The following is a 13,195-nucleotide window of genomic DNA, read 5'->3' on the forward strand; positions in this document are numbered from 1 at the left end:
TATATGCATTTTTTTGTATTTAATGAATGTATAGTTAGGTTCATTTACTGAAATGTATATATGAACAAATTGATAATAATGAAATGAAAACAAATATTAGAATTACTAGCACTAGTTTTGCACCAGTACATAATTCTAGTATTACTAGCATAAAATTTGCACAAAAAAAAACATTTCTGACATCGTTTTATGCAAGAAAATATCACATGGCACAAAAATGTGCCAGTAAGGTGGGATTTACTGGTGCAAAAATGCAACAGTAAAATGGGCTTTAGTGGCTAAAAAAATTATGCTAGTAATTGATTTTTCTGGCAAAAAATAAAATGCAAAAAACTCTCTTTACTAACGCAAAAGTCGTATATATGCCCAATCGTATATATAAAATATTAGACTTGATTCAGATACAAAAGTGGTGGATTGGATAGAAAATATGGATTAAATATGAAAAGTCTGATTAATAGGTCCGAACCCGATATAAGCCTATACTCCAACATTATTTTAAGATCCAAATCCTAAAATATTTTGTTGGATGTGGATAAGAGATATGATGACCTAATCTGATCTTTTTGCTTCCTAAATATCGTTATATTAGTATGGTGGATGCAAAATTTTCTTATAAATAAATAAATAAATATTAATATATATAAGTAGGAACGCTCACCGTGCCATTGATCATGCCATTCTAAAATGTCATTTTATACCCAGACCTTTAGCGGTAGTCGACACTGATACTAAAGGTTAAAAAAAAGATAAAAAAAAAGAATAGGATGCACTGAGCGTGTCCAACCCCAATCGACGATTGGGTATCCATCAATACACCCAATCGTATATATATATATATATATATATATATATATATATATATATATATATATATATATATATATATATATATATATATAAGCCTTATCCCAACTACATGAGGTTAGCTTTACGAGTCCTATTTCTCTATTCTTATTTATTTAGAGTTAAAACTTTAGTCACTTTAAAAATCTTTCATGTCACCTCTAATTGCCTTCTTGCATGTCTTCATTGGTCAAAATTTTCTCCTAACTCCTTTTACTTGTACTATTCATTGATCATATTATTGATATCTTCTTTTAATCCTTCATTATGTTGTAATATAGATGCTAAACTTATAGCATTGTCAAACATACATATCTAGTATTCTTATGACATTGCTCAAACTAGCTTTTGTACTAAACTTTCATTATATATATATATATATATATATATTCAGTTTTTGTTCTTCTAATTCATGAATCATTTTTCTCCAGCAAGATCTTCCAAAGTTCTAACTACTTTTGTATATCATTATTATCTTGATTAATCAATATTATATCATATGCAAATAGCATACACCAAAAGACTTTTACTTGGGTACAAGATGCTACTTTATCCACAACTAAAGCAAAAAGGTATGTGCTTAAACCAAATCCTAATTATGAATAACTTTGTTTCACTATACACTTCAAACAATCATAACTATCATTCCATACATATCTTGAATTATTTTAACATATTTATAAGAGATATGTTTGTTATTTAATACATACCAAATTAAGTTCCTTGAGACTCTGTCCTAAGCTTTCTTCGAATATATGAAAATCATATGCAAATGTCTATAATTCTCTCTAAATCTTTATCATTTTAACAAAAAAAGTACTTCTATCATTGATCTTTTTAGCATAGATTCAAATTGATTCTCTTTTCAAACGTTACTATATTATCATCTTCTGTAATTTCAAGATGTGGTTCATATGTTTAATACCCCTACAGCTAGAGCAAATTTAGATATCACTTGGATTCATATATATAAGAATCAACATAGTTCGTCTTTACTCTTCCAACATTTTTCTTGTAAACAAAATATTATTAAACAATTTAGTTAACTATGTTATTCCAATATTACATATTGACATAAAAAATTCAATAAGTTTATTTTATATCCTGAGTGTTTTGTTCTTTTTCATCTTCTTTGTAGCCATTTTCACTTCCTTCTCATCAATTTTATAAACTATTTTCTGGTTAAAATCTTTGTTTTTCTCTACTTTATTGTTTCATTATTTATTTAATAGATGATAAAAATATCTTTCTTTAATTTTGATCATCTTTGACCAAAACTTTTTTGTTGTCATCCTTTATACACTTCAGTTGGCTTAAATCTTTAATTTTTAGTAGCATATATATATATATATATATATATATATATATATATATATATATATATATATATATATATATATATATCCCACCCTCTTTTGTATCCAACTTAGTATATATGTTGTCATAGGCAACATACTTTGCCTTGTGATATTCTTTTTCTTTACTAACTTGTATTTTTCTCAATCCATCATGCTTTTTTGCCATTTGTCATTCTATAAATGACACTTTCTTACCCTTGATTGATTTCAACTTGATTCTACATGTCATATGTTGCCAAAGTTGGTTAGCATTCATCATCTAATGATACTCTTTTTTTTCAAGTAATAATTCTTTTACTTTTTCACATTATCACCTTTGAGATCCCACTACCTAATTCTCGAATTTTTCTTGATATCTCTTCTAACCATCATGTTTTTTGTATATAAATCCAAAATTAATAGTCTATGTCGAGTAGAAATACATTCTCTCATAATTACTTTGCAATTTCTATAGTTTTTTAGTTTTTTTATCTCAAAATGTAATAATTAATTTATATTGAGTGTGTTATACTCTTCAAAGTCATGAAGTGCTCATTTTTATCTCCAAATCAATATCATCCATGAATTCTCTCAAATGCATTCTTTGTTTTTTCTATATGTCTATTCAAATATCTGAAATTTGTTGAATTGCTTTCTCTATCAAGACCCAAAAATCATGTTTAATACTTTACTTAATCCTAAGTGAAGTGCATGGGCACTAGTAATATTAAAGATCTCTCTACCTAAAATAATTTAAGCTTAATAATCTGATCTTTTATCTGTTGTATCTCAACAACTTTGTTTTGTAGAACACCGTAAACCAAAATCCCTACTTTATTTGTAGAATTGTTCTTTCATATATACCATAATTTAGATTAATCTTTTAAGTCCTTAAAAGAATAACATTTTTTAAAATACATGGTCGCCTTTTGAGGTAAAAAAAAACTTTGATAGATTTATATAATTATTTTTTTTTAAAAGTATTTGACTTTTTAATTCCCTCCAAGTTTAAAAGACTTATAATATATAAAAAATAACCATGCCTTATAAAAAATATCATTCTTTTAAAAGTATTTTAGTTATTTTAATAAAATTAAATTCATAAAATGTTAAACACAACTAGATTTTATATATATGGTAACTGGAATATGTAAACTAAACTTGTATCCATTGAGATTTTCATAGTTTTTCTTCTAAAATTTCACCATGATGCTTGGTTTTATAGAAATAAACTCTTAAATCATCCGATTCTAAATGTATAAAAAGGATCTTTTAAGGCTTGAAAATCAATGACTCAAAATGTTTGTAAATATTCAAGCATACTATTAAATCATATTTTTTGATCCAATTAGGATAATCCTATAGTTGATTTAATTTAAATTGACCTGAATGCATTAGTAGGATTAGATTTGCAAAAAACCTTATAAAAATCTTGAATCATACTAGTTTATATATTTTGCTGGTTTATATATTCCATACACCTTATATATACATATGAGTAACTAGAATATGAGAATTAAAATATGAGAACTAAAAATATAGGCATTTCCAACACTCTTTTTGCAGATCCTATCATGTGGATGTGCTTGGCATGATGAATTTGCTAGGAATCAACCATTAGATCCTATATTTTGATGAAAAATATGACTTTTTAATACATGAATATTTATGAAGATTATGAGCCATTTATTTTAAAACCTTAAAAAAATCACATTTATGCATCAAAATAGGATGATTCAAGAGCGAGTTATTATAAATTCAAGCATGCATATCCCATCGGTACCATTAGATTCAAGAAAAAAAAAAACAAAAATTCTATGAAAATAGCCCTTCACACATTAGTTCTCATGTTTTCAGTTCTCGTATTATAGTGACTCATAAGATATACATGCTAGTCGTGTGTGGACCTTCTCCAGGAAAGAATTCATTAGTGGCCTCCACTTGACCTAAAGAGCACACTTTAGTTAACAAATATGTTCCTTTTAGATCCAATATAATGAAAAGTTAGTGATTTTGAATATGACCAGATCTATTCTCGTTCTTTCTCCGGATGACATGCATCTATCATTTGCCAAGAATGCATGTGAGCAAATATCTGCACACCGGTCGCATATTTCTTCACGCACCTGCCTCCATTTTCCACACAGTACAGCAGGTGCACTCGATCACGGCATCCGCATGCAACAAAAAATACATGTGCCTGTGTACAAAGCACTCATACGGACGATGCTTTTGATTAATCGAGCTGTGTACAACCACATGCAAATCCGGTGTCTCTTCCTGCATATACACGTGACCTACCTGACTCCCCCCACCACCACATGCTCCTCCCGTACTAATCTGGCACATGGTCTCTATCCCCCGAACACCCCCCCCCCCACCCACACACACACACACACACACATCAACCATGATGATCCTTGGCTCAGGATGCCTTGCTTTTTTAGGATTCAAACCTTTCTCATATTCTCTGCCCACTCTCTGTCTCTTTCCAACACAGGGTGGTGCAGCAAAAGCATTCAGGAATAATAAAAAGCTGAGCACACATGAGAGAGTGGCTGCTCCTTTGAGATGAGATGGGGGAGTCTATAAATAGACCCTTCCTGGCAGAGCTTAGAGGGTGCCATCGAAGGACGCGCTGGGCCTGTGGGGTTGGTTGGTTCGCTGGCTTGAGGGTTCTCATGGTTTTGCTGTTTCCTCGAATTCGCTTGGTGCAGGTCGGGAAAGGTTTTCCCTGAGGTTTCCGGCGAAGTCTTTGCTGGAGAAACTTTTTCCCCGCTTGCATCGAGTGAACTGGAGGCGGCAGCAAAGTGTTGCTTTTACGGTTGCCGTTGTTCATCATGAAGGCCATTCTCTGTTGTCTTTGTCTTGCTTTAGGTGAACTTTCTTTCCAAAGTTTTTATCTTAGCCTGCTTTTTCTCCTGTTGTTTGTTTAGTTGTTTTGGAGTGGCCTCTCTCTCTCTCTGAGAGAACGAAAATTTCATTAATTGCAGGAAGAATTAGCACATAAGATTTACAGGCAGGGTGATGAGAAGTCACCGTACCAAAACTTAACTCTCTCTCTCTCTCTGTGAAAACAGACTACAAAAATTGTTTCTCTTTTGTGATGGGAAGCGGTATTGGGGATTTTGTATCCTTGCTTTCTGGTGGCTTTGTTGTTGCAAAGAAGAAGATTGTGAAAATGGTAGAACTGAGAGATTGTCCACTGCATCCCTAAGCCAATTTATGCCTCAAGAATTTTTTTGTTCTTGGATGGTGTCAAAGGGCTCATGTTACGGTTATGGGTACCCTTTTTCTTGAACCTGTAGGTCATTGATCTGTTTCTGTCACATCCATGTTTTTTTTTTCTTTGGTTTCTCGTCTTCTTACTATATTTTTGCTTCTGTGCTTAGGATGCTTTAGGCCTTCACCTGATGTGGCTGTTTGATACTCACAGAAAGTGTTGTGACCATGTTTGTGCTATGGTTGGTGCTTTTTTAGGTGAAATATGCCGCTTTAATTAGTAATTTTTTTGTTTGGGACTTCTTTTTCTTTCTCTCTCTCGGTTAGTCTTTTGGTTGTTCTCTAAGCATATGGGATGATCTCTTACTAGCATAATGTTATTTCTCGTCCAATCATGTATTTCTGGATAAGTGGGTGGGGCTTCTTCAAATGCACCGACAGTAAAAGAAATGGTAGATCAGACAGAGAAGATGAAACATGTATTGCTATATTCAGAAAAAAAGAGAGTACAATATAAAATACAAGGCGCCTCGTCTCTTGATAGCATGGGGACGTTATCTCCACGATTCTAGCTAAAGCTGTTTCCTAAAATTGTGAAGGCATATCAGGAAACATATCTTCCCTGATGTACAACAAATGAAACAAATGAGAATTTCTAATAAGCCCCCCCCCCCCCCCCTTCAAGATGGAGCATGTGGATCTAACATGCCCAACTTGGCTTTCAATAAAGGAAAGCTGTTCCCCTACCTGCCCAACTTGGCTTTCAATAGAGGAAAGCTGTTCCCCTACCCAGGGCATTGGTAAATAGATTTGCACAGTGTGAGGTTGTAGGGACAAATTGGGTCTGGATCATGCTACTTTGGATATTCTCTTTGATGAGTTGACAATAGATTTCATTATGTTTTGTGCCCTTGCGGTAGACTGAATTAGCAACAATGTGCATAGCTGCTTGATTATCACATAATAGGGGCATGGACTGAGGGTGAGGAAACCCAAGTCGGTTCACAACTTGTTAGAGCCATCGAGCGGTACTCAGCCTCTGCGGAACAATACTCAGCCTCTGCAGAAGAGTGGAAAACAATTGTTGGATTTTTGGATTTCCAAGATATAGGACTGTTCTTGATCGTGATGCAATAACCTGAAGTGGATTTTCAGGTCATGAGACAAGAGGATCAATTCGAGTCACAGTAACCTATAATGTATAACTTGCTGGTGGATGATATGAGGACTCTGTGGCAGGAGTGCCTTTGATGTAATATAGTACTTTTAATGTTGCCTTCATGTGTGGCTTATGTGGTAGGCTCAAAAATTGACTAAAGATGTGGCCAACAAACAAAATATCTGGCCTTGTGATGGTAAGGTAAACAAGCCGCTTAATTAAGCGTACCATTCTCCATGGATGAGCTCCCTGATAGCCCATGTCATCCAAAATATCTAGAGCATATTTTCTTTGAGATATAAATATGCCCTATTTAGATTTAGCCACTTCAATTTCATGAAAGTATTTGAGGTGACCAAGATCTTTGAGACGAAATTGACAATGTATAAGGGATTTGAGATCTTCAATGTGAGTTTGTTTATCACCAATAATGATAATGTCATCGATATGAAAATCTAACTATGATTCGTAATTCTGAAAAACGGACAATAATATGCCTTTGACTGAGCGAAGCCAACTTGCTTCAAATAGGTGAAGAGTTTTGCAAACCAATTTCTAGAGGATTGCATGAGTCCATAAAGGGACTTGTTTGAGATGGCAAACGTTGTTGCACCACCTTACTAGAAAATCCGGAAGGTAGTCACATATACTTCATCCAACTCTCTATGAATAAAGCCATTGTTGACGTCAATCTAGAAGAGATGTCATCTTAATTGAGGCCTTCGATCTGAGTGTATCTCTTTGCAACTAACCACACTTTGTATCGTTCGATTGAAGGTATCTCGTTTCTTGATAATGGTGGGATGTTATCTCCACGATTCTAGCTAAAGCTGTGTCCTAAAAATGTGAAGGCATATAAGGAAATGTATCTTCCATGGTATACAACAAATGAACCAAATGAGTACAATAAATATTAAAAGTAAAAATAAGAGACATGAGTGGTAACTTCTAATAGACCCATTTATCTGAAAATTTGGGGTAAGTCGGGATATTGCTCCATGGAGAACAACATAATACCCCACTTATCCTTTTTTTTTTGATAAATGGGTGCACCAATATTGTTAAAAATGTGTTTCAAGGCACAAAAAGCACACCTTGCCTTGAGGTGCTGCCCTCTGTGCCTTGAGGGACACATAAATAGCGCATAAAGGTCATGAGGTGTAATGCACCTTACCCTGAGGTGTGCGCCTCTTTTGATTTAGGTCAAATGGGGTCACTTGACCCAAGTTTGGGGCGAGCCCCACCCTCCTTCTCTTGTTTCCCTCTACCACTGCTTAATCGTCTCTCTTTCTCTCTCTTGTCTCTCGTCTCTCCCTCCTCTCTTGCTGCTCCATCCTCTCTCTTTCTCGTCTTTCATCTCTCGCTGCTGTACTCAGTAGAAAAAAGGAAGAAGCAGAAGAAAAAAAAAGATACTTCTTTCCCTCTCTCACTGCTTACTATCTCTTCTTTCTCCCCCTCTTTATTTTTCTCTTCTCTTTCGTCTGCCTATTCTTCCCTCTTCTTCTTCTCCCCCTTTCTTCTTCCCTTCCGCTTTCTTCTTCTTCCCCCACTGTTTCTTTCTCCCACCTACTGTTTCTTCCTCCACCTCTTCTCCCCTGTTCTTCGTCTTCTTCTTCTTCTATTCTTCTTCTTCCTCTTTTTATTTTTCTGATTTTTTATTAGTTGATCTTTTATTTTTCTGTGAAAGCGTGTACAGTTAATTTTGTTGATATATGCATAGTTATTAATTTCTGAATTTTATTTGTTTCTGTTAAGTTTTCTATAAAAACCTGAAAGCATGTTTAATATTACTATATATATTATATATGTGTGTGATTTTTTCTGTGAAAGGCTGAATTCATACTTTATATTGATATGTTATGAGTAATTGTATATGTCTTTATACATATATACATAATTATGTATATTCTGATATTCTGCAATATAATCTGATTTTTTATAGATATTTTAGAGGTTTTTTTTTTAAGTTTTAAGTTTTTTTTTTAGGCTTACGCTTTGTGCCTCGCTTTAGTTTTTGGTGGAGCGCTATGCTACGCATTTCACAACATTGGGGTGCACTCAAATGGCTCCAAAATGCTTTATGCCTTGCTTTAATTTTTGGTGGAGCTCTAAGCTACGCTTTTCACAACATTGGGGTGCACTCAAACGGCTCCAAAATGCTCCCAGAGGGAAGGATTGAAATGACTTAAAACAGTGTCGAAGTGAAGTCTTTGGACTCTCTAGCCTTGCAATATATTGATCATAAGTATTGTGTGATGCGAGATCCTGAGGGGTTGCCCACATGGTCTCGGCCATGGTGATGGATATCCCCCCTACCCCGAGTTCGAATCCCCTTGTGGACACGTCCTTCCAGTAAGGTGAAGCAAGGCAGTTTTCAGGGGGCCAAAGGGTGAGCCACGGGTTTACACCGCAGGGACATCTACCATAGGTGTGCATAGGTATGCAGGCACAGTCTAGCATGACCAGGTCTCTGATTCCAGGGGTGGTTTCACGTTCTGAATGTGAAAAAAAAAGGATTGCCTGCTGGAATCTTGCAAAGAAATCCTTAAATTCCAGAAGTTTGGGAGGCTTGCTTAGTATTCTGGATTCTGCTGCTCCGTGGATGTTTTGAGCTATGCATACACAAGCAACAGGTGAGTTATTTCTCTCTGAACCTGTTCTCATAGCAATGAATTGAAGTCTATATGCTCTGTTTTTCTTAGGAATTCCCAGAGGAGACCAGTTCTACGCCTCTTTCCCTGCGGGGACACAATGCTGCTGATCTACGCTTTGAAGATTTACATTGCCATTCATGTGGCTCTCGTTCATTTGTTTTCTGTTTTTCTTTGATGGGTATTCTTTGTTTTCTTCATTGTAGTGTATTTGCTTTTGGTTCAATCCATATCTTAGTTAGACAGGGCTGCCCTTAGGAATGTGTTTTGAGGAGGAAATGGGATGTCGGTAATGATAATCTGCACCGGTGCAGCTAGTTTTATTGCGAGGGGGTGTTCTTGACGTTGTTGAACACAAAGTAAAAGATCTTGCTTATTCTTGGCAGTAGTGAAATTTTCGCTTGATTTCTACATTTGCTGCATTATCAATCATATGACACGATCTGCATTATAAAGCGCGAAAGAGATGACTTTAAGTTTTGGGTATTCTCAATTGAACTCTTTAAGTTTGATCTCGTGATTCTTTGATCGTTGAACGTATAGACTCTTCGTTTAACTTGCTTGTTTTCTATGCAACCAGAAATACATGGTTTGCATCTTGACAACTTGATGGCAGTGGCTCATGGGGCGGAATGTTGCATGGAGACAGAGCACTGCAAAAATTTGTTGGTGAATGCAATCTTGCTAAAAACAGCTGCACTTTGTGTTTATTTCGAGTTCCCTTTGGGAAAATTGTGTTTGAATGACATTGCGGTTTGAAAATGATATTCGTTTAAACAGCTTTCCAAAGGCAGTAGTAGCAGAACTGGAGCAGTTGCCTAAATGATTCTCTTCTGTTTCTTGTTCTTAATGATATACAAAGCTGGCTATATTAGCGAGCATCTAGTAGTTGTGTTTGAATGACATTGCCGTTTGAAAATGATATTCGTTTAAACAGCTTTCCGAAGGCAGTAGTAGCAGAACTGGAGCAGTTGCCTAAATGATTCTCTTCTGTTTCTTGTTCTTAATGATATACAAAGCTGGCTATATTAGCGAGCATCTAGCAGTTGGAGTTATTGAACTGTGCTAGTCAACTTGACTCATGCAACCTAGAGGTTCTCGAATACTTCTGAAAGCATACTTCTGTAATGGCTTCCTTCTCTATTATCAATTTTCCCTTTTTTTCGACAGAAAGCTGGGGTTAGGGAGCCCCCCTACCAGTTATACAACCATACCACTGGAATTCAAACTTGCAACGTCCCAACACAAGGTGACGTTCACTAACTGCTCCTGCCAGACAAGTGGAGCCCCTGTTGGCTTATTGATGGTTGGAGTTGGTTTAAAAAGAGTCTGCATGCGACAGTAGTGCCAATGTGTTATAGCATGTTCGACTCTCATCCATGATACGTACTTTGTATTTTTAAATGGATGGTAATACCAAATAACCGAGCATAAAACATAACTAAAAACGGATAGAAGATAGTTATTAGATGTATAAACATGTAAAAATTCGGAAGCACAAATAATCACGGCAAAGTAGAATTCAGCAATTTCAAGCATGTATTTTTTAACCCCTTATCATCTTTGAAAGGAATAATACATAGTTACATAGAAGGATGGCTTAGAAATATAAGACATTTTGTATGTAACCTGTAACCGTCCAAGTATACAGAACTACTTGTTTGTCAACAAGATTACTATAGAACAAACACTTTCAGCAAATGTGTGGGTCCACTTACTCTATGCATTTGCAAAATATAACCTCACAGTGGAATCAATAAATCCAGGCTCAGCCATTGCACCATTCCCATGGTCCCCACAAGCCAATTTCTTGGTGAGAGGAGAAATGACAGAAACACCTAATTCACTTATCAAGTCCAGATGCTTCTGGGTGAATGGGCTATTCCACATAAAGGTGTTCACAGCAGGAGCAACAAAGAGTGGCTTGCTGAAGTCCCATGCCCGGACAACACATGTCAACAAGTTGTCACACAGCCCCCCTGCCATCTATATGAGATGAGAAAATAGAGAACTTAACCCATTAAGCAGAAATTTTTTGTCCATAAAACGGAAATGCAGGATCCCCTTTAAGGGGATAAAGGGGAGAACTAGCAGCAGGAGCATTATTAAACAGACAATGGTGAGAACTTTGCAGCTAAAAAACATAAAAGAGCCGAACAGCTTTACCTTTGCAAGAGTATTTGCCAATGACGGAACAATAACCATAGCATCGGCCCACTTGCCGAGTTCAATACGGAGCAAGGTTGTTAAATGCAATGAGGCGAAGCGAGGCGTTGAGCATGTTATGGAGGCGTAAGCCTCGAGGCGTTGAAGCGTAAGCTTCATGATCAGAATAATAAAATCTATAATATTAATAAAATAATGAATATAAGAAGTGAAAATGAGTTATGCATACAATTACAAAATGAGTATACATAATAGTTGTAACACAGATTTGAAAGTGTGTAATGAGCAATCAGCCTCTATCATGCATATGTAGTGACACTGAAAAGCAGGTGATGCCCAAAAATATAAACCCAAAAGTAATGTTCAAAATATAATGCATTTTCTCTCTTAGTCCTGTATCAGGGGTTCAATCAAACCTTACACATGGAGATCACTGGCCATAATCTTTGGCCATTTGGAAGGAGTTAAGTCATTAGGGTTAAATGTCATTGAAAAATGCACAATATAAAGTTTGTTACATAACATATTCCATCATGTCCACATCTATCATGTTCTCAATATCAGCATTAAAGCAAGCCCTATAATGACCAAAGCTTTCATCAACAGAAAATGGCTACGAGTTTGTATAAAAAACAAATTAGATAAAAGACCATGTAATATCAAATTAGACAAAAGATCATGTGATAGAAACATGCAACATGAAAGCACAACTTACTTTTCTCCACAAATTTGTTTACCTGAAGACTAAAAGAAGAAAGAGGAATAGGTTTCAATGTTGTTACCAAATACATATCATTAAACTCATTATTTGTATAAGTCCCATCATTTATAATAGTGCATTTATTCTAAAAGAAACCAAGTAAGCACACTAAAAGAAAAGCATCTAAAAGGGTATGTGAACTCGTAATTACTACAGTTAGCAAACACAAATTGCAAAAATCTAAAGTAATTCATGTACACATGTTGTTGTAGGCCAAACTACAACCCAGCTTAGGGATCACAAGCATATGTAGGAAAGATGTGCCCCTTTCAACAGTTCAAGAAAATTTTAGTATCTCCATCCTCTGATAATGTATATACAGCACCAACCACCAATTCATATAAGTGAAGTGTCCCTGTTTGAGAGTATCACCAACTATCACTAATAGTTTTATGTACATTAGTAATTGTCATATCCATAGGGAAGGCAATGGCATTTTCAGTTTAAGAGAACCTACTTGAGATGCAGATCCCGTAGGTGACCATACAGGTATAGCTCTTAGGTCCTACACTACATACAATAACAATAAATGAGAAGTATTTATTAAACAAAAATGCAACATGTAGATGACATGCCTAAACTGAACATTGCTTGCTGCATGAATAAGGTTTCCTTATTGCAGTTGTTTCAAGCGCCAAGTACCTTTGAAGGAACTATCAAAATGAGGTGAAGGGTTAGGTTTGGATAGTTTCAGCAGGCCTGGTTGGATGACTGAACCTCAAGTTTCAGCAGAATTGTTGCAGAAGTCCAATGATTAGAGATAGTAACATACATGAGTATTATGTATCACATACACCTCAAAGTTTCAGAAGTGTTGTTGGTTACTCCCATGGTTACAGGTAGCAACTGATACAAAAGTTTCAAAAGTTTCAAAAGTGTTATTGGTTACTCCCATGGTTACAGGTAGCAACTGATACAATTTTTTACACACCATCACCCAGCTAATATTCCACTTGTCAAGACTTGATAATGCATGTCCTTTATTAAAGTGGTTGTGTTATGGGCTAAAAGAGGCAAAGTAGAATATATCCCTCCTTCCTAAGTCTTAACATGG

General features: G+C 35.5%; 1 protein-coding gene across 1 annotated transcript; it reads right to left on the reverse strand.

Annotated features, from left to right (window-relative positions):
• Positions 1 to 10,731: 10,731 nt before the first annotated feature.
• On the reverse strand, positions 10,732 to 12,792 carry LOC149841461 (phosphopantothenoylcysteine decarboxylase-like). The gene is made up of 4 exons (XM_090003855.1): positions 12,784 to 12,792; positions 12,599 to 12,651; positions 11,382 to 11,557; positions 10,732 to 11,201 (listed from the first exon to the last, which is right to left on the reverse strand). Exons 2-4 carry the CDS (start codon positions 12,624 to 12,626, stop codon positions 10,935 to 10,937), a joined length of 471 nt encoding a protein of 156 aa, XP_089859981.1. The 5' UTR covers positions 12,627 to 12,651; positions 12,784 to 12,792; the 3' UTR covers positions 10,732 to 10,934.
• Between the last annotated feature and the right edge of the window lie 403 nt (positions 12,793 to 13,195).

The sequence above is a fragment of the Nuphar pumila genome, chromosome 4, assembly GCF_984573655.1.
Source record: "Nuphar pumila chromosome 4, dmNupPumi1.hap1.1, whole genome shotgun sequence".
In the NCBI taxonomy this organism is placed as follows: Eukaryota; Viridiplantae; Streptophyta; class Magnoliopsida; order Nymphaeales; family Nymphaeaceae; genus Nuphar; species Nuphar pumila.

Excerpts from the sequence above, each read along its gene's own strand:
- LOC149841461 (XM_090003855.1), bottom strand. The coding sequence starts at position 12,626 with ATGGTCACCTACGGGATCTGCATCTCAA. Across the intron at positions 11,558-12,598 it reads CTACGGGATCTGCATCTCAA|ATTTTATTATTCTGATCATG; the intron begins GTAGGTTCTCTT and ends TTAATATTATAG. Across the intron at positions 11,202-11,381 it reads TGGCAAATACTCTTGCAAAG|ATGGCAGGGGGGCTGTGTGA; the intron begins GTAAAGCTGTTC and ends CATCTCATATAG.